A 27,627-nucleotide genomic window follows, 5' to 3' on the forward strand; every position below is an offset into this window, starting at 1 on the left:
ATGCAGCATCTTTCTAATGTTCTGTTTCATCGTCTGACCTAAGTTTTGTTGTTATGAGGTCTTAAATCCGATGACATTCTTACATATTCAGCAGTAATGTTTTCCTTAGATACAAGTAGAAGAAGCTTTAGGGAATCTGAACAAGTTCATAAAAGCACAGCCAGCTGAGAACTGCCAAATACTCAGAAACTACATGTGGTTCAGAATGTCCCTGTGCACCACAAACTGCTGCAGGCTTGTATATGCAGAAACTGTCAGCAAAAGCTTCCTCTGTTCTTGCAGTCTTCCTACCCATCCACTTTGGCCATCATCAGCGGTTGATCTTAGCTTTCACTTGCGTGGCCAGTCTTAAAGTTCTGTGGTATTGTTCTGCGGCGAATGAAGAGACGTGACGCAGCTTGACGCAAGCAAATGTCAATTTATTGTACAGAAGCACGAGTTTATATACACTTTCAGAAGCTCTGCGTTTTAAACAGATTGGTTCTTGAAGCTAAGCATTGCATACTAGGCAATCCGCGATTGGTGGTTAACTACCAGCAATTAACAGCAAGGTGTTACCTTTCCTTGGTGCCATCCTTGGCACCATCCGTTCCTCATTCCCTTATCTTCTCTCAGCATGACTCACCCTGTTGATTGTTATCTATTCACATTCCTTGTCCTCCCAGGGTTTGTGGCCTACAGGCTCGAGCACATTCCTTTCAGCTACCATGGTCCTGATTTGCAGGACCCCTCCTGCATCTCCCCCTTCTTGTTTTTGAGCAATCCAACATGCGTTCTCGTTGTAAGCATTGAAACAAACACGGAACACATAATACTAGAACCAACAATACTGTCAATACCATCAATGCTCCTTTGATTATATTTTGTAACCAGCCCCCTAACCCAAGTCTTGAAAGCCAGTCTGTTAACCTGTTCTCATTCTTTGTGGTCTGTACATTTTTTCTTAACTCAGAGCTGCTTATGAATACAGTTAGAGTGATCAGTCAAATTCATAAAACACTTCCATTAGCGCTGTTCACTATAGGCTACTCTACTGTTCATGCTGTTTCCTTGTCTTCTAGAGGTGAGATCACATTCCTCCTTTGTTTCTGTCTCATCCTAGTGTTTCTTCTCATACTCCCTCAAAGTTATTTAACTCTTTGCTGCAGGATAGCAGCTGCACATCGTCAAAGCAAGGCCAAAGCTGCACATTATCAATGTCAAAATAACCCACTATCTCTATTCTGTACAATTTTACAATTTCCCCTTTTTGTTTTTGAACAGCTGGTACCAGGTATGTCATGTTCTGCAGGGCCCTTGCAAACATGATGGCAACCAAGGCAAACAAACAATACCGCCAATTGAGTGAATGGATGTCAAAAAGGCTGACATTTTTCTTAGATTTTGATAACATGTTGCTGCAATGGGATGCCTAAAATCCATTCAGCACATACCATCAAAATCCTCACAGCCATGTCCTTGAGCCAACAACAGAAAGCAGTGGTAAATTTGACTCACATTCTTAACTGCCTAACAAACAAGGTGATTTAACTCTTATATATTTACTTGCTGTTACTCCGGATAATAGCAAGAGAAGAACCGCTGCAATACGTTCCCATCATAGCCTCCTACTACATTAGCATCTACAGAAAGACAATTATCGACATTCAAAGTGTAAACAATATCATCTTCTTTTGGATTAACATTATACATAGGTGGAAGGGCACACCAAACAAGAACTGGTTCAGTCAAAAAGTTCAATACATAGGGTGCTTTCTCTGAACATACCTCTGGGGTCATTCCCTTCATTCCCTCTTTTTTTATGCAACCAGAGACACTTTACCATAACAGAGAAGCCCCTATTTACGTCTCTGAGCCCGGACACAAACCGCAGCTGTATGCTCCACCAGGCTCAGGGCAGAAATTATTTGTGTAGTTACATAGCTATATATCACTACAAGCATGCAGACACCTATTAAACACTAGATAACCATGTTTATCTTTCCTATTCTCCTTCACAATACCTAGCTGTTCTCTCATCTCTTGTTAGGTCAAATATTCTCCAGCTTCCTCTCCTATATCTCTTTTCAGACATTCTCTGTCCTCTTTTTTGCTTGTTAATTGCGATGAGGCAAAGGGTGTGTGTAGCTGGGTGACCATGGCCTGATTTATGTTACAATCAACTAAACACTGAATACAGGAAAAAAAAGTTATGGGAGACAAAAGGCAAACATCAATAAGGTGGTTAAAGATAATTATAATCCTGTAGTACTTTGGAGTCATGGCCCAAAGTTTCCCAGCTGTGAGAAGAGACCAAAGACATCCCACCCGTGACTCTGCTGCAGGTCTTTGTTTTAAGGCTTGTAAGTTTTGTATACTTTTGTAAATTAATTCAGAGTGGTCACTCAGATTCACATAACACATCCTATCAAAGTTTTCACATGCATGTCCCTGTGCTAATAATAAAAATCAATAGCAACTCGGTTCTGTAGCAACATATGACGGACAGAATCAACATCTGTTAATAAGCCAGAAAAAAAAGAACAGTATTTGTAGTATTACTTTGTTTAGCAAGCTAGCAGCCTAATTTACTAAGCAAGTTAAAAGCATGTACTATTCTTACAGAAGAGATTAGAGAAGCAAAAATCTGTTATGCTGCATTCCAGAACTCAGCCTGAGAATTACAGTCTGCTGTGAGTTCTGCATTACAATCATTTGACACATGTTGGGGTTGCGATTGTGAAAGTTGCCCGTTTACAATTTTCATTGGCATTATCATAGCTAGTTGTTTTAAAAGCAACCCCTGAGCTTCCTCATGTTCGACTTGTTGCAAAATATTCTGAAGCCAATCAATAAAGTTAGTATTACACTTAGTGACTCTCTAGGATCCCGCAACACTGTGGCAAGACTCCTGCATCCTGACTGCCTTAACAGCCATCTCATTCATTTGCAAACGGTTGTCCCTGGGATACCTTGCCTGAGTCACAGAATCGGCACAATTATTTGCTCCAGCTAACTGCTCATAGTTAACAGCAATTCCCCGATTAAGGTTTTCAGTCAAGGCCGCTACACATAGCTCACAAAAATCAGATAACCACATCATATACTGTGTCAGTTAGTACCATACAAAGCCATGACTTCCAATCATGCAGTGTGAGCGTATAAGGCTCTGCCATCACTTCAAGAAGGGACATAGCCAATGTATTATGAATCCTCCCTTCCCGCACTGCTTTGCTTAACCCTTTAACAGCCTCGTATTGCACAGGCTGCCACTCTTGAGGTTGATTTGTCTGACAAAATACTGAACATGCCATAGCAACTCCCAAAACCCGTCACTTAAGCGCTTCCCACTTGCATTCCTGCCACCAATCCCTCAGGCCCCCTTTCACCCTCCCCGAAAATACAACCAATGCCTCGGGGAGGGGGGGGGGGGGGGCACGGGGAGGAAGGTCTAGCTCCTCTTCCAGATCTATAGGACCTGGATCAAAAGGTTTATCAGTGTCAATTAAATCATTTCCCGAGTTGTCCTGTTCCCGTGCTTGGTCCTGTGTTGTGAGGGTCGCTGCAATCAGTGACAGAAGCTTTGGGGGCAGAGGTGGTGTGGACAGAATCGGCATTGTTGACAGTGTGTTGAGAAGAGTCGCGCTGTTGGTGGAATTTACAGCCTCCTCTAGTTCAGTGCTTACACTGTTGGCGGAATTTACAGCTTCCTCTGGTTTAGCACCGTTAGTAGAATTAGTCCACACTTGGCAAAGAGTAGTCAGAATTTGCCACCAAGGTGCTAAATGCATTCCCGACACGGAGCTCCCCTCCGTGGCAGCATCATACATTTGGCTGCTGTCTGTACACACTTTCATTTCTTTCAAAGTCTCTAAAGTTTCTTGGCTGCTCACCTGTCTCGATGCAGGTTGTCCGCCTGGTCCAGCCAGCCAGCCGATCGTTCAGCCAAGCCGCCTCCTCCAGAACGCAGCCCTCTTCCACGAGCTGTCGTTTTATTGACCAGTTCCGTCCTTATTCCTCCAAGGCTTCGGAACACCACCATAGGGGTCACCATTTGAGGAGACTGAGGCACGGACTCCTGGATCTGACTAGAAGACCCTTTATGAGTCCATATACGTCTCTTTCTGGGGACGAAGCCTGATTCCCCATGACGGATTTCCCACAGCTCACCTCTCAGCTCCGGAGAGATTTCAGGCCGGCCGGCTCCCGTTCACTTTCAGTGGTTCATTCAAAGTTCTGTGGGATTCGCTGCAAGTCGCTCAGTTAGGCGATTCGAGAGCCCTTTATGTTAGATCCTTAAACGCATCACATCGGGGTCAACAATTTGCTGCAAATGAAGAGACGGGACGCAGCTTGATGCAAGCAAATGTCAATTTATTGTACAGAAGCACGAGTTTATATACACTTTCAGAAGCTGCGCGTTTTAAACAGATTGGTTCTTGAAGCTAAGCATTGCATACTAGGCAATCCCCGATTGGTGGTTAACTACCAGCAATTAACAGCAAGGTGTTACCTTTCCTTGGTGCCATCCATTCCTCATTCCCTTATCTTCTCTCAGCATCACTCACCCTGTTGATTGTCCTCCCAGGGTTTGTGGCCTACAGGCTCGAGCACATTCCTTTCAGCTACCCTTTCAGCTACCATGGTCCTGATTTCCAGGCCCCCTCCTGCATTGTTCTAAGAGGAGGAAGGCTGGCTTCCTTCCTTCTCCTCCAGAGCCCTTATTCAGCCTCGCCTTTTTGAGTTCCCTTCAGAGTCTGGGTGGGTGAGCAGCTGCCCAAAACTTCAGCGCCTGTTTGCGTATCTGTGGCTGTAGAATTCAGCTGGTCACCCCATCCTGCCTTCACTCACCTGCAGACGACTTCTGCCACACTGCCAACACCCAGTTGTACCGTAGATGGGCAAAGGTGTGCTGGTAGCTGAGGAAATGCTTTGACTTCTTGAAGTGCTGCCGTAGGGTGTTTTTTAGTATGTGGATTTCAGGATGGCATGGGTGTTGGCTGGGCCTTTATTAAGCTACCAAAAGCTGGTTTAAGGTGCCAGCAGTTTATGTGGAGAGGCAGAGAGTTTTTCACTATCCAGCACTGTCTTTTCTGCTGTTGCTCTCAAATGAGTGAATAATGAATGAATGCTTGTGAAACCCTTTGGCTGTGAGCTGATATTTAAGTTCCAATTGTTGTTGTTTGTATTTGTTCATGGTTAATATTAATCTCCTTTTCCTGTTTCTTAGCTAATATAAAATCTTTTAGTGTACGGTTGACTATGCAAATATTATGCATGTGCTAAATGCTGACATTGCCTTTCTCCAACCATTTTATGCTTCCTTTAGGAAAGAGGCTTTTACTGAGGCTCGCGGCGCACGAAGAGGAGTACAAAAAGTAATGGTTATTGTGACTGATGGGGAATCACATGACAACTACAGATTAAAAGAAGTGATTGATAATTGTGAAGATGAAAACATTCAGAGATTTGCTATTGCTGTAAGTGAAATTTAATGGGAAAATTCAGAATCTTAAAAGGATGTTTCAGCTTCCAAATGTAATTTCTGTTTAAAAAGTTAATTTCACAGAATCTTTATGGAAATATAATAATTTCAGAAAGGAAAAAAAGAAATAAGGTGAAAAATACATTTTAAAAGTTGCTTTCTGATTTTACAGCACATAAGAAAAAGCAATCTGTCTGTCTTCATGGTGATGACAGGTGTGTGTGCATGTGAATAAAAAGAAGAGTTTGAGGGGCAGTATAAAATCAAATCCTTTTTATTAAGAGCAATATTGAACAGCGTGGATTAGTTCAAATCTCCTGAGCAATTTCTATGGACACATTACCTGCTTCTAAAAAAAAAGCAAACGTAAGCCATCAACAAAACCCAGGTTTATTATAGCTATTGTGTGTGCTGGCATTCTGAAGTTATCATTTTCACGTTGAACAAACCTAGTAGCCAAATGAGAGGGTAAGCGTAATGGAGGTTAACCCATATTGAGAAATATGGAAACATTAATGATAGATTTGATGTGAACTCTCCACTGTATTTGTGCATTCTATACTCAAATAATTTGTTTTCTGTTGTTAATTTTGAAAGTATGTTGGATTGTTGCTTTTCTGTTCCTACCTTTCTTTGTTTTGGTACAATGAGGTGGCATGCAACCATACAACTTCAAGAAAGATGTTATTATCTTTAACTTAAAGTGAGACATAAAACAAAAATTGAATCCAGCAGCACACAAGTTTTCAGTGGTTTCCTTCAAAAAGCTAAAGATCTAGAGGAAAAATTGTCCTTGAAGCTCCAATAAGTTTTTGCAATAAAATCCCTGTCTAGAACAAAATTTCAGTTGCTGCAGTGTCCAGGAATGCTAGAATATGGGAGTTACTTTTTTATTTCAAAGCAAGTTAAGTGCATAGGGCACTTTTTTCTATGAAAAATACTTGTCGGTCTGGGAATTGCATAAGAGAGACATTTTGTTCTGATGCATACTGAATTTTTACAGCAGTGATGTTAAAACCGCAAACCAAATCTATACTGTGATGGAGTTGTTAACACTGAATGCAAGTGTTATTGTTATATGTATTTATAGGGCAAATCAGCACACAGAAAGAAATTATTCTATGCCTAATTAACTTGTCATCTATGTGTTATGAGAACTGGTGATATCTATGCAGAAGCCAGTGCAATTGTGTATTCTGGTTTGGTTTTTGCTTTGTTGTTTTTTCCTCAATTAAGGCTTACTTAAACAAATCATAGAATCATAAAATAAATCACTAGAATTTTGTGAAGAAGGGAAAAAAAGGACAGTTGAGGATAGCAGACATTACACTCTACAGTTGCTTTGTATGCTATTGTTGGTATTTTCAGAAAAATAACTGAGCCCTCATACATTTCCATTCACATTGGAAAAGGATGGTTTCAAATCAATTTGAGGGAGGTTTTAATGGAACAAATTAAGTTTGCATATGATTTCCCAATATTCTTTGACAACCTGCCTCAAAGGTGTCTTTTTAAACAGGTTATAAAATACATCCTTGACCTTTTTTTTTTTTTTTTTTAAATTCTGTTTAGATTCTTGGCAGCTACAGCAGAGGAAATTTAAGTACTGAGAAATTTGTAGAGGAAATCAAATCAATTGCCAGTAAGCCTACTGAAAAGCATTTCTTCAATGTCTCAGATGAATTAGCTCTTGTAACTATTGTTGAAGCACTCGGAGAGAGAATATTTGCCCTGGAAGGTATGACATTATTTAAAATTCTACTTCATGCCTGCAGTACAACTGGAAGAAATAGAAAACCATCTGCTTTTCTCTCTCTTTGCAATGTATTGTGCTGCATAAAACATATTATGCAGGTATTTTTTTCATGCTGATCAGAAAAATATTTTACAATAGGCATCAAAAACATAGATAGTGATGTGAAATATAGTCAAATGAGTTAAAGTCTATGGAGACAATAGCCTAAAAGGGTAAGTGACCATTACTGGTTTAGCTGGCTTTATAAACATAAATTGCCTTCCCTTAGGTAAAAAACCTTTGCCAGACCATATCCTGATTACCCCATGATCGTGTGCTCTTCTGCCTGTACCTTTAGGTTCTCTTTTGGTTAGTTATTAGTTACAATGTATTACTTTGCTATACAAGTTGATGGGAACTCGGTGTGAAGAGTTGGCAAGACATATTACATTTGGAAACGTTCACGATACTCAGATATTAGCACAGAAAAGTCATTCTTTCTCATAATGTCTGCTTACATTCTCCATCCAGATTAGGCAATGCTGTCCAAATCTGTGTTTGTTTCAAGCACACTTCTGGTAACAGAAGACTGAGTTTATTAGTTATCAATTATACTGGCCAACTCTGAAGGGATTTGTGTCATACAAAGAAAACATCCATCTATTTGAACTTACTCTTTTCAACATCTCAGCTTTCCCAGTAGCTGGAATAGTGTAGTTTACAGCTGGGGAAAAAAAAATCTTGACTTGAATGTCAAGAAATAGTACAAACATGAGGGAGTATTTTAAAGTTTTTTACATCGGAGCTATGTTTGTCAGACATATTTAGGTTTTGGGTTTTTTTAGTGTATCATTTAGCTTGGCCAAAGATTACTGTTTTCAGCTGATGGTTACTAAATATTTTTACAGTTCATGTGTTCTTACCTTTTTACTCTCTGGATAATGTTTTTTTCTCACTTTTTAAATAAATTAATTTGAGGATAATTTAATCTCTCTGAAGCCCAGTGTTTAGCCTACTTAAGCTCACTGAGTACTTCAAAGTTCATTGAATATGGGGCTTTTTTGTTAAGTCCCTGTTTACTAGGAAAAACTCACTTTCAGAGGAAAAACATTTGTTCAAACAGAAATCTGAAACTTAGTTTTCGATTTGTGCTTTGTACTTCTAGAAAACAGAGAAAAAACATTGTCTTTCATTAGTAGAATAAAGTGTTAGTTATAGCTATTAAATGTAATGGATATAGAAAAAAATAAATCAACTGCGAGTCATGGCAACAGACAAAGGATGTAAGACCCTAACATGACTGAGTTTCTGGATATCTGTGTACTCAAATTCAAGGCTTCATGACATAGCTCAACCCTTTGAACAGCCAGATGCCACTGGAAGAGACAGTCTCACTTTGTCACACTCCACTTTGTCCCTTTTAGCAATCAGTACCCATTAGGTAGTGCCTATCTGTGACAGGAAATGCCAGCCTTCATACAGTGGAGTAAATTGTGCTGGCTTTAACTCCCTGCTGGTGGGGTTTGCTTAAGGTGACTAATCCTTGTCATCGTGTCCTTCAGTATTTTGGTACTTTAAGCATATTAATCATCAAAAAGTTCTGCAGTACTCCTTGAATTCAGCTTTAATTTTCTGCAATAGATGCAGTAACAAATATGTACTTCTTGGATATTATTACTTTTTTTTTAACATAAACCTATTGTAAATGTTAAGATATTTGTGCCTTGATATAATCGCTTTATTTTCAATTTTTATTCTATATAGCCTTGCTTGTATCACAAAATCTATATATTTTAAACAAAAAACGTGAAAAAATATTTTCCTCCACACTGTAAGAAATAAGCTAGGCAATTTCACCATTCCCAAAATGTTTCTTGATTTCCAGATTTTCAGTAGGAACTCAGAGGTGTGCTAACATTTCTGTGTAAGACACCTGTGATACGAGTCAAGAAATGCTGCCACCTCCACCTGTTAAGGTCCCAGAAATCACATAATCTGGCTGCAAGGGAATCAGAAAAGAAACTGAGAATGTGATTTTAGCTTTTTGTCCAAACGTACTAAGGCTGAGTTGTTCCAATGGAGCTAGAAGATGCTAACTGAATCAGTTTCTGTTGATTCTTCAGGAATGGTTTCCTGTCCCCTTCGAAAGCATTTCAGGGGCTATTCTAGACCATGTCCATGGATGCATTTTTGTGACAGAGGAGAAAAGTTGATTAATCTGTCCCATCCAGCTTTCTGGTGACAATCCACCTTATTAGATGTAAGCAATGTGGAAAAGATTAGTTAAGTTCATACACTGGAGCCAAATTCTGTGCACAACATGGAGATCATGGGAACCTTGAGTATTGAAATTCAAGAACAGAATTCTTGAAATCTGTATCAGAATCTGTTTACATTCTCAATCTAAAAAGCCTCTTGCTAGTACAGTAGTACATTCAAACTTTTTTCTTGGATTTCTTGGGGGTTTTTTGTCTTTGGCCTTTAAAAAATGCAAATAAAAATTGAGAACTGAAAAATCAAATCCAACAAAAAACCATACTTGATAGCCAGTGGATTTTTACACATAATCTTCTTCATATGCCTCTGTGTTTCATGGCATGGACTTCTGGCTTTAACAGCAATTTTATGTTTTATCCAACCCACAGGCGGGCACAAATGTTTTTTCACAAAATATCCTTTGTAGGAAGCTTGGCAGTTTGAAACTGAATGGAAAGTTAGACTGAGGCCCATTATCTAAGCAGCATTCAGAGCTGCACACACCAACAGTACTGGCATTGTCCTCTGCCTCAGACTGAGGGTCTTGTCTTTCTCAGCTTGTTAGGGAGCATCCTTTACTGCATGAGAACACTGCTTATCAGCAAATGTGCAACTTAAGAGTTTTATGCTTCAAAAGGACTTTTTCAGACTTAGCAGCTACATCTTGTGAAACATGGTGGCATATGTTTCTGTGTCAAACATTTTGTGTTTGAGATCATGTCTGCTTCCTATGACTGACTATAAATCCAAAAAATTAGCAAAGACATCATGTCCCAGGGAGCAACCTCTGTGGTTTAGCTGCTGAGTATCAAAAGTTCAGTATTATTTAATAGTCCAGATGGCTGAAGTTCGTGCAGCCATGGCTTGCTATGCCTTAGTTTCATCGCACAGCTGGAGGTTCGCCTCAGCACTCAAATGGTAGCAGTTGTGAACTCTTACTGGACAAGATCAGAGCAGATTTCATAGCTCCCCTCTGCTGCCCGTTACTGTATCTTGCTCTGAAGAAGGAACTAATATGCAGAAAATAGTTACCTTACTTGACCACTTAAGGTGGCACAATAGTCCTTGAGTATTGCTTTTAAATAGAGGAAAAGGCAGAACTTTTCCCTGATAATATTTTAAGTGTATCTGGAAGCAGAGTAGCACATCAGAGTTGAATAATTAGCATATGACTACCTGACAAGATAATGAAACTAGCACTGATACCTTTTTTATTCAAAATCACTTTAAAGAACCAGGAAGATTTGTCATGTAACTTTCTGGGCAGGATTATAGTTCCCAAGCCCTTCCCTGAGCCTTATGAATCTCGGACAGCTGAGATTTTCCTATGTTGTTTTTGCAAAGGTTCATACAAACATCAAGTGTTTTTCATTTGAAGTTCCTCCAGCTGCCTATGAATTTTTAGTTGCTTGAATACAAGGCTGGGGTTACATGGCTGGTGTTTTATTGTTCAGTTAGCTCAAGAGGGAAATGGCTTAACTATATTAATCAAACATTCCAAACATATTTACAGTCAGCCTGAGGTCAAGTCTGGTCAGTTTTAGCCCAGAAATATTTGTTGGACAAGTTCTGAGACATGATCTTAAAATGCAAACTCTCATACTCAATGGTGACGTTTAACACAGATCTTAATTTCTGTATTTATCATAAAAATCTATAGCAAACTATATTCACTGAATATTCTAGTTAATTATGCTATCCTTTGTTATCATATGAGTGTTTTCATTACACTATTCAGATACTTTTTCAGATTGGAACTAAGTTATTTTTGAAACTTAATTTTTTTCTGTTTAATAGCAACAACAGACCAGCAGGCTGCCTCATTTGAAATGGAAATGTCTCAAGCTGGTTTCAGTGCTCATTATTCTGAGGTAAAAAACTGTTTTAAGATAGCTCTTTTACAAAACTGATTTTTGTTGGTGATGGCACGAATTTGGAATGGGTGTTTCAGAATTCTTCGTACAGTCCTGTCTGCTGTTGGAAGTTTTGGAGTTCCCTGTAATGCAGTTATTTTTTTGTAAAATCTATTTGAAGAATTATTACAAACAATGAAAGCTTAAGAGAGTAAGTACCTTCTTCACACGAACTCTACATTTAATGCTCCCATAGCACTTTCTATCAGAAGAATAGTCTGTAATATGTTAGGAAAGACAGACAAAGACTTTTTACCAAGCAGCCTGTAGTGACAGGGCAAGGCGCAATGGTCTTAAACTCAAAAAGGGTAGATTTAGGTTGAATCTAAGGAAGAAATTTTTTACTATGAAGGTGGTGAGGCACTGAAACAGGTTGTCCAGAGAAGTGGTGCATCCCCCCTTGCGTTCAAGGCCACGTTGGACAGGGCTTTGAGCAATGGGGTCTAGTGGAAGGTGTCCCTGTCCATGGCAGGGGGTTGAACCCACATGATCTTTAAAGGTCTCTTCCAACCCAAACCATTCCGTGAGTTATGAAGTATAAAACTGTTGTCTCTAAATATTAATGTATACATTGATACTGCATTGTATTGTTGAAATCAAAACAAAAGGTACATAAAAATGATATTTCTGTCATGGATATGATCTGCATTATTAGTAACACAGCACGTTCTTATTTCTGTTACCACGTTGAATACTTCAGTCCTCAGGGAGTAAATATTTATTAAACTAGGATGCAAAAATCCCTGGGAATTTTTATTAGCAGAAAATCACTTCCTACATATTTTATTTATTCTCAAAAAATATTTATTGTGATGATCGGCTTAGTGTACACAAATGAAACAAATTTAAGATGAGATCAAAAGAACAGGGAAGAGTTACACTTCAAAGATATGAAAAAGTAGTGACAGTGGAAAAGAGCACAATAGGAGAGTAACTGAACGGAACAAACACCAAGCAATCCAAGACAAACTTACATATATAAGAAAACCTTCAACATGGCTTTTTATAGAGCTCAGCATATCACTGGTAAAAAAGAGAATAGCAGAATAAATAGTATGATTTAACATAAATACATTACTGCAGAGGTACTCGGTTTATTTTTACACTCTGCACTGCATTACACGTGATGCTTCAGACTGTGTATCATACCTTAGAAAAAAATATTATCCTGATAGAGAGCAGGAGGATTATTTATAAGATTATTTATTTGGTAGACCATATTCTTGAAGTTCACGAACAACTGACCTGCTATGATCAGAACCTCACCTCACTTCAGAAGTGGGTTTTCAGTCCATAGTGCATTGACAGACTCAGGGTCTCTGGTGTCTGTCTGTCCTGGTTTCAGCTGAGATAGAGTTAAATTTTCTTCTTAGTAGCTGGTGCAGTGCTGTGTTTTGGATTTAATATGAGAATAAAATTGATAACACACTGATTTTTTAGTTGTTGCTAAGTAGTGCTTATTCTGTAAGTCAAGGACTTTTCAGTTTCCCGTGCTCTGCCCGTGAGCAGGTGCACAAGAAGCCAGGAGGGAGCAGAGCCAGGACAGCTGACCCAAACTGGCCAAAGGGATATTCCGTACCACAGAATGTCATATTCAGCACATAAACTGTGGGGAGTTGGCCAGGAGGGGCCAACCACTACTTGGGGACCAGCTGGGAATCAGTGAGCGGGTGGTGAGCGATTGTATTGTGCATCACTTGTTTTTTGTCCCTTTGGGTTTTATTCCTCGAGTAAGGAGAACCCCTCCTCCTTTTCATTACAATTGTTATTGTTGTGGTTGTTATTATTATTACTATTATATTTTAATTAAACATTATATTGTTCTTATATCAACCCACAAGTTCTACCTTTTTCCTGATTCTTCTCCCAATCCCACTAGGGCTGGGGGGTAAGTGAGGAAGCAGCTGCATGGTACTTAGCTGCCAGGTGGAGTTAAACCACGACATTGTCTTGTCTAGAAGGCTACATACATGCCGTCAGGAAAGAAGGGTCAGCAAACCATTTGTCATTGACTAAAGGCTCTTGCACAATGTAGAAGACTCACAGATTCAGCAGAGAAAGATTCAAGCTTATGAAAGTTCAGAAGTTGTAGAAGCTTTAAATTTCATTCTGCGGCTTTTCGTGAATGGCCCTTTTTTTTTCTTTTTCTTTTTTTTTTTTCCCCCCCAACAAAAAGTACAAGACATTCTGTGATTGTAGCGGCCATACTATAATAGAAGCAGGGCTAAATATATAAGTATACAATAAGCGTTACCCAAATGTGAGCATCATGATCAATGAATGTCTAAAGATAGCTCACCTAGAGAACCTAGAGAACAGGCTTTTTGTTTTTCTCTCCATAAGGATTGGATCATGCTTGGAGCAGTTGGAGCTTATGACTGGAATGGCACAGTGGTCATGGTGAAGGACAGTGGTATTTCAATACCAACTAATGACACTTTTCGTGACAGGCTTTCAGACAAAAATGAACCTCTTGCAGCCTACCTAGGTAAGAGAAATAGCCCATCTTAGAACATTTTTCAACAAGTGCTACAAGGCCTCTCTCAAATCTCATTCACAAAGAGTATCTTACAGAATATTATCTTATATTCTAGAGACTTGGGAAAATTTATAATGTATGGACATGTATACTGTATTATTTTCTTGTTCTTTAAACAAAAATATTATGACTTTTAGTCCAAGATATACTTAGAGACCTAAGTGTATCTAGACTTTCCCCAACAGAGATATCTAATCTGCTCAGAAAAGATTTCACAGATTCTCATGGTATTCTTATCAAGTTTTTTCTATGCCTTGATAGCTAAAAAAGTTTTATAAAATATTCGGTCTAAATCTTTGCTTAAAACCAAGCTGATTTCTGTCACTCAGTAGACAAGAACAAGAGTTTACCACTGTCTTTTTTATAATATTGTTTTGCATATTGGCAGGCTACTGTTTTCATCTCAGTCTTCTACCAAAAAGCATCAGTGGCCTTGCTCTATCCTCCTCTAGGTCTTGCTTTCTACACCTCACGGTTCTGTTTGTTCTGTTACCTTGTTTAAGCTATGTTTTCACTGATGAAGAGTCAACACTAGAATAATTTCTTTTTTTCCCCCTAAATACATTCTGTCTTCTTTACAGAGTGCCATTAGCTATTTTATATATATATATTTATAAAATTTGGTACAGTCATTTTAAATTTAGATCCTATTCTCCATAATACTTGCAACCCTGCCACATTTCTGATTCATCTGCAATTTTTTTTTAGTCTTCCCTCACCAAGGTTGTTAAATTCTTGTTAATATTAAATAGAGCTATGTTCAAAGTGCCACAGAATCACATTTGGAAGACTCCATCAGTTTGACAGTGAGCTAGTGACAACTGTTCTTTAAAAGTAGTTTTCAACCAGCTATGCACAAGTTATTTCATCAGTACCATCATATTCTTACACTGTGTGAGAATGGCAAAGTGAACATGACTCACCAGCCTGTGATCGGGTTTAATAATACAGTGGTGCTCGTGACTCGGAGACTGTAGCCCTTTCAATTAACTGCTATTATTCTATAGCTTAAGTGGGGCTAAACATCTAGTTGAGAATAAGCCTTTTAAAGGCTCTGAATAACAGCAAGTATTTCTGATGCATTCTGTGTGTAGTGCTGCATCTTGACTTTTCTGCTTCCTAGGATATACTGTGAATTCAGCGTTGACACCTGAAGGTGTACTGTACATAGCAGGACAGCCACGATACAATCACACTGGCCAAGTTATCATTTATAAAATGGAAGGAAAAGAGGTACAGGTACTTCAGAGGTTAAATGGAGAGCAAGTAAGTATACTTTCATTATTAATATATGAGAAGAATATGACATGAGAAGTAGAAGTAATGATTTCAAATGAGAACTCTGCATCAAAAAAACAAGTTAAACTAGGAGTTGTAAGCAAGATCAGAAGGAAAGGTCAGGTAGATGCTTTGGTATAGGAAGTAATGGAAAGTGGACTCTGTGGTAGTCAGAGACCCTTGCAAATGTTCTCTTTGAAGATTAAACTGTCACCAGTGTCAAAGTGGCTGTAGCTGTCTCTGTACTTGCAATTTTCTCTGTCTGCTGAGCGGAAGGGATATGTCACTGGCAGGAAATGGGTGTGATAAGCAGAGTTCTGTGCAAGAGCATCAGCTGCAATAGCATGAAATCTTGACTAGCTGCTTGTTATAATTGTCAACATGTAATGACTTAATTGAAGATGATAGTATAATTTTTTGCACATGAGGGCTAGAAGACCTACGCAGGTCTCCCCAGGCTGCAGTACAAGCTTCTTTCAGGAGAATTCAGGTTACCTGATTTTCACCTATAGCTGATGCCTGCAACTCAACTAATCAATCAGTCCTTTTTAGAGGTAATGAAGCAAGCATTTTTAAGGCTTAAGGAATCTGGCCTACTTGAACCATCTTCCATTAGATGAGATGCATCTCCCACCAGCAGATACTGCTTCTCGTGTGAGTGTAAAGGAAATGCAGCCTGTCTAGCTTAGCTGTGAATTGAATGTAAACAGATAAATCTCACACCTTGTACCCAGTCTCTGAATGTAGCTAGCTCTTTGTGCAGATCTTCTTCCTCTCCATTTAGTGGCAACGTGGTAATTTTGGACACTTGCCTGCACTGTGCTGTCTTAAAGCTTTTGTCCACTCTTCTACATTTTTCCCGTCAGGCCTAAGACCATTGATTCTGCTCCTATGTGGTGAAGTTGGGACTGAAGAGAAAACTAGCTTCCCCAAGACACTTCTATTCGAATGCTGCTCTAAGAGGTCCTACTCCTCTTAGCAAGTAGACCTTTCAAACTCAGAACAGTTGAAAAATGAACTTTCAAGTGGAATGGACCATTCTTAAATAAAAATAAAATTAAAGAAACCTGACAACAGACCCTAAAATAGAAAACAAGCTTCAAAGACAGACAGACCAAAAAGATCTTCTAGGTAGCAAAGAAAATAGTTACCATTTGGTATTGTTGTAAGCAACTATAAAACAGGTCTTTGAATTGGAAATGTTAGATGATGTTGCTGACTCTGTCTCTGATTTATATCTTAAATTTTCCTGCAGATTGGGTCATACTTTGGGGGTGTTATTACCACAATCGACATCAACAGGGACTCATTTATAGACCTTCTTCTTGTTGGAGCTCCTATGTATATGGGAACTGAGAAAGAGGAGCAGGGGAAAGTATATGTTTATGGCCTGAACAAGGTAAGGATGATGTTTATTAAGCAGGAACAGAACATGCTCCTTACTGACTTTATATTCTTATTTTAAAGAAATGTGATAATTTGAGCTGGGGAAGATGACCTGCTGAAAACAGAGAAACATGATTTTGACGGTTGAGAGTATAATACAGATTATTTTCGATAACTTTCTTCCCAGACTCTTGTTTTCTCACCTTTTTTTCTAACGAAGTATATTATATAGATAAGCACTATATCCTGCAAGGTGCAATATGGCATAGATGCAAATTTATAGGATTAATTTCCTAGCACATTTTCTTTTTGCTTTAATGGCTTAGGGAACAGTAGGGCTCATCATATCCTAAAACTGTGTGCTTCAGTATCCTTGTGACTTGCTTACAAACCTAGAGCTAAACCCTATGCATCCAACAGCTTTTAAACATGTCACGACTAGATTGAGGAATACACCAGCTACAACACAGTTTCTTAATTTTGTAAGTCTCTCTTTCCAATGTCTATGCATATTTTTTCTTCTTTCTTTCTTCTTTTAGTCCACTACCATTGTGTATAGTTATAACAGTTATCAAAATATGTCCTAGCAATGATGGTCTCCTAAAATACTAGTGCAAGAAAAGGACCTGAAGAGACAGGATCTATTTGACAAGGAGCTCTTCTGGTTTTCACATGCTTGTTGCTAACAACAAATTGCTGGTAAATAGGGTTGGTGAGAAAACAAGAATTCCATATTCCCCAGTAATGTGAAGTTTGAAATTTGTTTTTCCTGTGTTTCCATTTATCCATCCCCCATTAAAGGACACGCAACAACTCCTTGCTGCTGCTAATCTCTTAACATGGAGCTCATGGGACCAATCTCATGGAAATACTGGTTACATACTATACTGTATGTATATAAGAGAAATGCTGTCTTTTGTTCCAGAATAACAGTATTGCCATCTGTGATTCATCAGAAACTTGGCTTACTTCTCAGATTAAGAAAACGCCTTTGGAAGAACTCTTTACACTATCTTAAGAATGTAGTTTACTTACAGTAACATCCAAATATTGATATTATGCTTTCCTGTGAACCTCTGACTTCAAGAGGTTAGATGCAGAAGCATCTAGATGCAAAAAGAGAAGGAGCAAAAATGTCTTTCCCACCCTCTGTTCAGAAAGAACATTTGAATTGTAATTACAGAATCACAGTTTCTGCAGTTACAGTCACTAGGAATGGGATGTAATTGTTTACTTTAATTCATCAGTTTGTCATCTGGACAGGAGCTCTTAAAAGCATGTGTTGCTAAAATGTTGATGGAAAACCACAAACTAAATCTGTTCTTTCACAGACAAAGTTTGAGTATCAGATGAGTCTCGAACCTACAAAGCAAACATGCTGTTCGCCATTAAAACAGGACACCTGCAAAGTTCTTAAGAACGAGCCTTGCGGTGCACGCTTTGGGACTGCGATTGCTGCAGTGAAGGATCTCAACCTAGATGGATACAATGACATCGTAATAGGCTCTCCCTTAGAGGATGATCATCGGGGAGCTGTTTATATTTATCATGGCCATGGCAACACAATCAGTAAAAAATATTCGCAGGTAAGAAGTACAACTTTACAGATTGGCAGCTGCTCTAAGAGTACATAGCACGAACCGTTTTCCTGATTCTTCCCAACATAGTATCAAACTGTGACTTGCCCTCTCATGACAGCTTCTTTTTTAAAAAGCTCTGTACTTTTAAATTCATACTGATTTAACTGAATGTGACTCTAACGTTGTTAGAAAATATATCTGCATGTTTTTATTAGAAACCTTCTGAAATGTTCTGTACAGACAGAAAAGTAGATGTCTTGCAATTCTGAAAATTTATAGCATGTTCATCACTATGGTAACTCTTTTAGGAGTACTGTAAAGAAAATTTTAATATATTGAACGAGTGTAAAAGCCATCTAACTGCCAACAAATGTGTCTTAAATGTCCTTATAAAATCCTTCAATATGAACTGCATAAACCTCTTAATGCTTTTCACAGCGTATTGCATCAGGTGGAGATGGCGAAAAGGTGAAATTTTTTGGCCAGTCTGTGCATGGAGAAATGGATTTAAACAATGATGGTCTGATCGATGTCACCATTGGAGGCCTTGGTGGGGCTGCCCTCTTCTGGTATGGATACTCACAGCAGCTGTCAGGCCAGAAAATAAATATTTGTCTTAGGATACCGATGTAAATTTCATGCCCTACTATTTGGACTGTTGTGAGGATACTGGTTTCAGCTCATGCCTTGACACTGGCTGTGAATCCTCATCTTTTTTTTTCTATGGAGGAACAAGTAGAAAACTTAATGGATACTGGTAATAAATATAGGGATGTTTTAGAAACCTTGTTAGCCTAGTATGAAGAGCTTGTCCTCTAGACTATATTCAAGATAGAAATTGATTCCACTTGTGGCTCTAAGTAAAATAGAAAAAACTCTGTGTTCCCTTTTTCACACTATATTGCATATTCACTTAGTTAGCAATATCAAGGACAGGTTCAAATGTAAAGAGTTCACTAAAAAAATGCATTTGACTTCCCAATATGAAAACTCTAGTTTGACTCCTTAAGTCTTGGAAAAATTTTAGCTTAACTTTCTGGTTAACAGTGGATTCATTTGCTTTACAAAAGAGCATGATTCTGATGGCATAATGGGCAATATATATATAATTTTTTTAAGTGGGAAGAGAAAAATACCAATAAGATAAATAAACAATGTAAAAGTAAGCCCTCATTTCTAAAGCACAACAAAAACTATTTATTTGTCTCATAAGACAATTGCTAAGCCAGCTCCTTGCTTTCCCTGTCCTGCTGTTCCACACAACTCACCTGCTAGGTGATCAAGTTTGTCGAGTTTTGCTACCAGTCTCAAGCTGCCAGCTACCCCTCACCTTCATCTGATAGTTTGTCTTTCTAAAAGGTCCTTGTGTGAAAGCAATGAGATGCCCCTTCACTGCATTGTTTGATCACAAATCTGAAGAAAGCTATTTTGCCAGCTAAATTTTCTGCTGGTTTAGTAGGCTGATATAATCTCTCTGGAGGCCAAAGGGAACTGAGCCAGAGTGAAGAGAGAGGCAAGAATGCATTGCAGGAACAGGGGCAAAGGGGAATTAACGTGAAGCAAATTGGTGGTGAATCTCAGCCTGTTTATTTACCCATAGCCTAAGAGATGGCACACTACCCTCCAGCTCATGTATAATAATATGTTCATCTGTGTATACCCTCAACAATGGGTCTGGGCCTTCAGTCCCTTTTAAAATGGGACTGACTCCACAGAGTTGCTTAAATGCTTTTGGAAATATTTCCTTTCCTCTGGTATCTGTTCTGAAACAAGTACAGCACTGTGGAGAAACCCTGTGACCATTTTCTCTGTAATTTGTTTTTCACTGGTGCTATGGTTAATTACTTGTCTAGACCATCACATGTGTGTATTTTAATGTTGAATTTTATATTTGTACTATATAAAATGTTGCACATTTTATAAGTTCATTTTAAGTTAAAAAAAACCTTGCTGCTATCATTTCCAAAGCACTTTCTTTCTTCATGTTTTTGTTAAGGTCTCGTGATGTGGCTGAAGTAAATGTTTCCATGCAATTTACACCCAAAAGCATCAATATCCAACAACAAAATTGTCAGATAAATAAAAGAAAAACAATATGCATAAATGCCACTATTTGTTTTAAGACCAGACTAAAGTCAAAGGAAGATACATTTGAATCCAGTAAGTAGATAAGTGCTAAGCTATGGAATCTTTACGCTACAAAACTGCTATGCTCGCATTCATTTATTTCTCCGGAAGTAGAAATCAACTCTTTTAAATTCGCTATTCAAAGTGCATTTAAGGTACTTCAGGAAAAAAGAATGTATAGAGGCAAATTGGTTCATAATATTGATCTCAACTTCCTTTGCAGGTCTGCAGTATTGGATTACTCTTGACTCACAAAGGCAAATACCTCGAAGCTTGTTTGCAGAAAGCCATGAGAGGAAAATGCAAAAAAATATAACTGTCAAAGGGTCAGAATGTATTAAACATAACTTCTACATGTTGGCAAGTAAATCATTTAAAGTGTTTTTCTCATGTTATCATTATAATAACCCAAATGTATTCCATTAATTGTAAACTGGACAACAAAATCTGCATCCTGAATTAATCTTAAGAAGTGTATGTGAAATTTACTGACTACTTAGGATGTATAAATTTGTATATGTGTATGTATATATATATATATATACACACATACAAAAAAACATTACTTACATGTACAGTCTGTTTACTGTTGTCTCTTTGTGCCTGTCTTTAAGAAAAAGCATAACACACTCAGTGGAAGCAAGCATCTATTGTGGCTAGTAGTTTAGGTGCATTCAAAACTCAGCAGAGGCATGTGTGCGAGAAGTATAGTTTGCATATTGGCACAATTTCTCCTACTAAAATATAGTTAAAAACCTTGCAAATTAGCTTTGGGATGGAGTAGACTTTTCCAGTGCAAAACAGAAATTAAATTAGAAACTGAGAACCAAGTTTCCCAGATTGTAACTAATGTGCAGAGTGAATGGAGATGTATATTGTAAGCTACCCGCATTTGAAAAGTTTAGTGACTTTACAGTTGTGTCATAGTTCAAAACTCATGATGAATGATGCAGAATTTGGTTGAATATACATCCAGCAGCAGGCCTAGGTTTGACCTCACATGATGTGACACCACTGCTGTTTGTCTTATTGATCCTTTAAGCACAACTGAAAGAGTAAAGTCTATGAGTTGACTGTTCTGAGACATTCTTAAATGAAGCTGTGTTGGATATGCTTAGGCCATGTGACATTTTTATGATGAGATGAGATACACAAAAGCATTAGTAGAGATTTATAAGGTTCGGCTTGCACATTAAATGCTTTATCATCAATTGCAAGCATGCAAATGCTTCTCTAGCAAGGATGGCGACAGTGTGACTGAAAAATATTTTACCTCAGCATTGTTTAGGTTTTTTTAACCTCCTTAGATATTAATGTGAATGTCCATAACAGCAGTTTTGTTTTCTTTATGTTCTAGGATAAGCCTGACTTTCAGGACTCTGTAAAGGTTTTGCTGGAGTTCAATTTTTCTGATCCAGAGAGTGGGCCAGTTCTCGATAGCAACCTGCCAAATTCAGTATCTGAATATGTAAGTCAGCAAGATTCTGTATTAATAACCAAATTATTTAAGGTAAAATTCATAGCCCACATAAGAGCTGAAAGTATTGTCCACAAATTGGCTAAAGAGGGAGGATTGTTGAGCCTGTCAAGATGTCTCCTCTAAATGTGTCTTTGGGAGTGAGAAGCTTGGGAACCAGCCTGGGGTTTTAAAGCTGTTGAGAGTTAACTGAAGATAGAAGAGAGTACAAGCAATTTTATTGTCATTTTTTACATAACTAGAGCAGGAGAATGTTAGTCATTTACTTTGATGGTGCTTGGCATCATTCATACTTCTACTGTTGCCTCTTTTTCTAACCTAAATGAACCACTTTGAAGGGAATGAGTAGAAAGCTTATGTTTCACCTGTGAGTTTTATGGGATGTTGGCATGTTTAGCTGATTAATATTAGGGAAGACTTCCTTGATTGTCAAACAGGAGACCTTATATAAAATTAGATAATGAATTAAAATTCACATATTTAATTTGAATCCTAAATGTAATAAATTGATAATAAAAATACTATTGTTGCAGATTCCTTTCACAAAAGATTGTGGAGCCAAAAATAAATGCATTTCAGATCTTGTTCTGAATGTAAAAGCAAGCATAGCTGGAGACAGGTAACTACACTGGGTTTATTATATCATTTGATATCTGTACAAAATTCATATGTTACATTATAAATTCTCTTGTCTAATAAGGTAATGCTGTGTCATAACTTCTAAATCAGAAACAATATATTCTGGACACTGAAAGAAGTTCCTCTTTATGTTAAAAACAGATTCAAAAGTTGAGGGGTCCAACATTCTTAACTTATTTTACAGCTCTTCTCCATTCATTGTAAAGTCACGCAATGATAAGTTTACCATCCAGCTCTCCGTGAAGAACAAAAAAGACAGTGCCTATAATACCAGAGTTTTGGTTCAATATTCTCCAAATATTATTTTTGCTGGCATCGAGGTAGGAATTTTTCACATTATCATATTTATCATAACCTATATTGCTAGAGAGATCTGAGGAAGCCTTTTTAGTAAGCCTGAATTTCACTGCTCGGGCGTCATCTCTGTTGATTGGAAGAGATTCCCTGGGAGTGCTGTCCTCACTTATGCCTCTAAAAGAATGTATTTATCTTGACCTGTATACACTCTTGCCTAGCCTCTGTTAACTACAGACAAAAGTTTCATAATGACATTTAGACAGCAAGTGCCTGCATCTCAGATGAACATCAGCACCATGAATCATTTGTACAATTGTAGAGCCAGAAATGCTTTGTTATTTGTCAGTACAGCTCCTGAGCCTCTAGAATTCTCCTTTTGCATGTGTATAGAAAAAGCACTGTCTTGGTAGGGTAGCATAGATCAGTGCATGTCTTATCCGTATCTCAGCATTTCCAAAGTAGCTGTTTTTCTGCCTCCCTCAGCAGGTATACTATGGATGCACCTCAGTTCAGGTGGGAAACATTAGGAGAAGTTTGTTTTCTATGAGCAGTCCTGATGTTGCACATTAGAAGTCAGGGATCCATAGGACTGTTGCTGACCCTGCGGCAAGAGTTTACGGAGTATGATTTTTTCAATAACTTTTATTGTCAAGCTAGGAACACATTTACAAAATCACATGTAAAAACTGTGTGCTCATACATACGTTGATCTGCTAGACCCCATGACTAATTTGCATGGCATCCACTTTGTATATAATTGCTAATGTTCCAAACACGTTCACTGGAAGGGAATAATTGCTACTAATTGATTGATGCAGATGTCCATAGGTGAAAATTGTTTTGTAGTTGTGGGTTTCTATTCTTGTTCCAGTTCAATTAAGGCTTTGTGTCTTACAATGCTTTGATGATGAAAAGCAGCAGTGGTACACATGTTCAACATGCCATTGTTGCTTAATCAAAATTAAAGAGAGTTTGCACAAGGTCATGATTTCACGTTCTTTTTGCTTTAGGGTATACAGAAAGATAGCTGTGAATCTAGTCACAACATCACCTGTAAAGTGGGATATCCATTTCTAAAACCTGAAGAAGAGGTAAAAAGACCTGCATGCAAATTCTCTTTGCTTCATATTGTTCTAAGGCCAGGGCAGTCCCTATCACTTCTGAATATTTTTTCTGTTGTGTTCACCCCAAAACCTGTCCATGCATGTTTCCCAAGCTATCCTTGACATAAACGGCACTAAGGCAGATAGGGAAATATCAGATCTTCAGTACGTGGGCAGTCAGCTGCGGTATGTGAGGAGGTAATAGGTGCCTATTGCCGTCTGACACTGTCAGAAGGCAAGTGGCACACCTGGTCAGACAGGTCTGCTCCAGGTGTGTAGGATAATTGGTTAGGATGTACTGATAAGACATTAGATACTGTGGCTTTCCACCGGATGGAGTCTGTGACTTTATTTTGTATGTAAAATTCAGTCCATTAGTTGAAAAGAGAATACGCTGGTATATGGAAATGTTACCCTGGATCTGTCAAAGCCAAGCATCAAGACTTCACCTCTGCTCAGTACACAGCAAGCAGTGCACTTAAAATCAAGCCCCAGCTTGAACAGCTCCACTGATAAGTCTGTATCTCCTGCTGAAACAGAGACAGATGTTCCTCTGTCACCTCTGTATTGAAGATGCATAACAGAAGGACCATCAGGAGAGACGTCCCCTTATATTCCCTCCCACATACACATTCCAGCTTGTGTCTTGAACTTGTAGGGTTAAGTCAACTGCTACTTTCTTGCAGCCAAGTAAACATTCTAACCAATGTCAGTGCCCACAATGCTCCACTCCCTGCTTTACTGAGTATTTCACATTTTCCTTTTGTGCTTTGATTGTTAGTTCATCTGTAGCTATAGATCCCGAAATTTAGAAATTTCATACTCGCCTTTGCAATCAGAAATCAATAAATCTCTGACTCATTTATAAGCAAGCCTAATACATTCCTTTTTAAACCATCTTCCTGGCTCTTTTTTTTTATATGAAGAAATATCTGTAGATAGATAGATAGATAGATATACATTTTATATATATATATATATATATATAAAAATATATAATATATATAATGAGTAGGGAATTTTTGTATAGTAGTTGTTTATTTGCATTATAAACATGTATTTATGTTCAGTATTCTAGGTGGTTTACCATGTATTGAGATTCCAGCAGCATTCTATAGACAGCTCATTTCCACTGCAAATTGCCAGGTTTTAAAGCTTTGTTTCTTCCTCAATAGATTAAAAAAAAAAAAAGTTTTGATAAACTGCTTGCAAGACCAGTTGGTTTCTGTTAAGAATTATTTAGCTATGTATTTCTAATATACTATATAGTAAGTTTTACTGAGGCTTCTCAATTCTGAAAATCTCAGCTTCTGTTTAATAAGCGATAAATATTAGATTTCCTTCTTGTTTGGGACAAACTCAAAAAAGTGGATTCATTCATAGAAAAGTATTAAAATGTGAACAAAGATTCCATAGATGAAAGTAGCGCAGTTGCTCATTTGTCATCAGATCAAACGTTATTACTGTGCTTTTATTATTTTTTTTCCCTTTTAAAATGTGTAATGTATTTCTCTAAACAGATTTCCTTCAAAATATCATTCCAATTCAATGCATCATATCTCCTGGAAAATGCTACTGTTCATGTGTATGCAACAAGGTTAGTTGCATTCATTACTTGCTTACCTTCAGATTTTTAATTGGGTTTTTTTCCCCTTAGAATGGTCTACAGCTTTTGTTTCATAGTAAAACAAAGATGACTTTTCTGAACTCAGAAGTGCTAAACAATCTATATAGCTGGCATCTTTACAGATGTACTTGGTCCAACAGTGGATGGAATGGACTAAATAAACAGCTGTTTATAGTAAGCCTGGGAGTCACAAATTAGTCACAATTTCCAGTAGGTTTACCTTCAGAAAGGGTTTATTCTCTTACAAAATCAGTGAATACTTTTGCATGAATCACAGTTTATGCTATATGAAAAGGTCTGGCCTTCAAAGAGCAAGAGCATTGCAAAAGTGATCTGTGATAAAGGAATGCATTTGCCCTCAGTGCTTGCTCCCCCTGCAAAATCCAGGGATGGTGTGAGAATAGTGGCCCTTAATTGATCCATTTTCATTAAGTCAACTGCAATCTATATATTTAACAAAGATGCATTTCTGAGCTGGAACTGGTGCAGGACTTAACTTTTTATTTAGTGGAAATAATATTTTGAATTTCTTTTTAGGAGATAGTAATTAACTGGAAATAATAGTGTGTTTTCATACCCAGAGATGTAGGTATTTCGGTTTCTTAAGATCCATTCCCACCTAGTAGTCATGTTGCATCTGCACACTCTGGTCTGAGTGGCATATGTTGTTTTATTTTAGTGACAGTGAAGAACCACCTGAGACCTTGAGTGACAACAGAGGACACGTTACAATTCCAGTAAAATATGAAGTAGGATTAATATTTGTAAGGTATTGATGCTTTTTTGTACTTCTATTTGCTAACACAGTGAATAGTGGGTGTTTAAAGAGGGCATCGTATAGGTTTTGTTGTTGAGCTGTGCTCAGTATCTAGAAATGACAGCTTCTAGTCTGATGAACAGGAAGCACAGGCTTCACTGAAAAGAGCAATACATGAAATGATGGTGATTTACTGTCCCTATCTTGCTGTATCTCCGTTTCGTCTATTTAAATTTGATCTCCAGTTTGCAAGTATAACAGCAGCTTTTATTGATTCTTGTACTTTGCTCTATTCATTCAAAGGCATTTCACATAAGAAAGCAAATGCTTCCTGCTTCCTGATGGACATGAGTTTGTATCACTATAATAGTGCACAGTGTGATGTTTGATTTCCAGCTTCCAAGATTAGCCTAACTTAGATTCTCAGGGGTTTTTTTTTTAATCAGTTCAGACATAAACATTAATGTAGGTCTTGTAGTACTCGTTATTTTCAGAAATAGCCAGAATTCAGTTAAATTCCACCCCTGAAAAACATAAATATTATTAGTAGACTGCATTGCATAGTGTACAGGTGTAAATAATTAAGTGAAATTAATTTTGGATGCATTTCATGGTTCAAATCCAGTCTTCGTTTGTCCCATAAAGAATAAGGTTGAAATTAGAACATGCTGGGTTTATTCTGCTTTTACTTGGTTCTGTCTTTTATAGGACCCTGCTTGTTTCACATGGCAATGCTCAGGATAAGGGACTGCACAGCTAGAATAAGAACAGCAAAAGTGGGCCCTGAAGTATTATTTTGGGGAACAGTATTTGCTCATTTTGTAGTTTTATCTGAACAAAACATTTAAAACATACATAATAAAAAGTGAGTACTACTAAGAAAACGGATGATTTGAACTTCAGTGGAAGTAGCAGTGCACTTTTAATTGCAAGACTAGTCCTGGAAAAGACCTATATTATTAACTGCTGGAGTTTTTATGAAGTTTGTGTGCTTATTGAGGTTTTTGTGTGTTTTTCTTTTAACCCACAGTGTTTTCAAAGAGCACCATGTTATAATTGCAGCAAATGATACTCTCCCTACTGCTATTAACACAACAGAGCAGATTGGGGATGAAGTTACTCTGCATTATAGGGTAAGAAACGATTAAAAGTGTATGATATAGGTACTGGCTTAATTTTTTATTTTTCATTTCATTTGAATTGCTTAATGTGATAGCTTATAGCACCTATGCAATATGTTAAACCTTGTACATGGGTATTTTGTGCTTAACACCTTTTTTTTTTTTCTTGCTTGCTTTGGAATAAGGTGAGTCAGAGGTTCTCAGAGTGGTCCACCTCTGCAGAATAGTTCTGGTGGTTTTTAGATCTGCTGCCCTCAGCAGGGGAAAGAAAGCATGTTACATGAGAACTTAACCTATGTTCATTGCAGTTTAGAACGGGTACTTCTAA

At 37.9% G+C, this 27,627-nt stretch overlaps 1 protein-coding gene across 1 annotated transcript in view; it reads left to right on the forward strand.

Annotated features, from left to right (window-relative positions):
* Positions 1 to 27,627, forward strand: part of ITGA1 (integrin subunit alpha 1) — a 76,938-nt gene that overhangs the window by 41,597 nt on the left and 7,714 nt on the right. Inside the window, exons 8-24 of the mRNA XM_014283876.3 lie at positions 5,309 to 5,459; positions 7,037 to 7,202; positions 11,253 to 11,326; positions 13,712 to 13,856; positions 15,031 to 15,173; positions 16,441 to 16,584; positions 17,903 to 18,157; positions 18,590 to 18,720; positions 20,148 to 20,311; positions 20,502 to 20,638; positions 21,636 to 21,746; positions 22,289 to 22,374; positions 22,579 to 22,714; positions 23,702 to 23,782; positions 25,315 to 25,391; positions 26,101 to 26,190; positions 27,209 to 27,311. Of these exons, the coding sequence (XP_014139351.2) occupies positions 5,309 to 5,459; positions 7,037 to 7,202; positions 11,253 to 11,326; positions 13,712 to 13,856; positions 15,031 to 15,173; positions 16,441 to 16,584; positions 17,903 to 18,157; positions 18,590 to 18,720; positions 20,148 to 20,311; positions 20,502 to 20,638; positions 21,636 to 21,746; positions 22,289 to 22,374; positions 22,579 to 22,714; positions 23,702 to 23,782; positions 25,315 to 25,391; positions 26,101 to 26,190; positions 27,209 to 27,311 (2,194 nt within the window). The remainder of the gene's footprint in view (positions 1 to 5,308; positions 5,460 to 7,036; positions 7,203 to 11,252; positions 11,327 to 13,711; positions 13,857 to 15,030; positions 15,174 to 16,440; positions 16,585 to 17,902; positions 18,158 to 18,589; positions 18,721 to 20,147; positions 20,312 to 20,501; positions 20,639 to 21,635; positions 21,747 to 22,288; positions 22,375 to 22,578; positions 22,715 to 23,701; positions 23,783 to 25,314; positions 25,392 to 26,100; positions 26,191 to 27,208; positions 27,312 to 27,627) is intronic.

The sequence above is a fragment of the Falco cherrug genome, chromosome Z (genome assembly GCF_023634085.1).
Source record: "Falco cherrug isolate bFalChe1 chromosome Z, bFalChe1.pri, whole genome shotgun sequence".
NCBI classification, from domain to species: Eukaryota; Metazoa; Chordata; class Aves; order Falconiformes; family Falconidae; genus Falco; species Falco cherrug.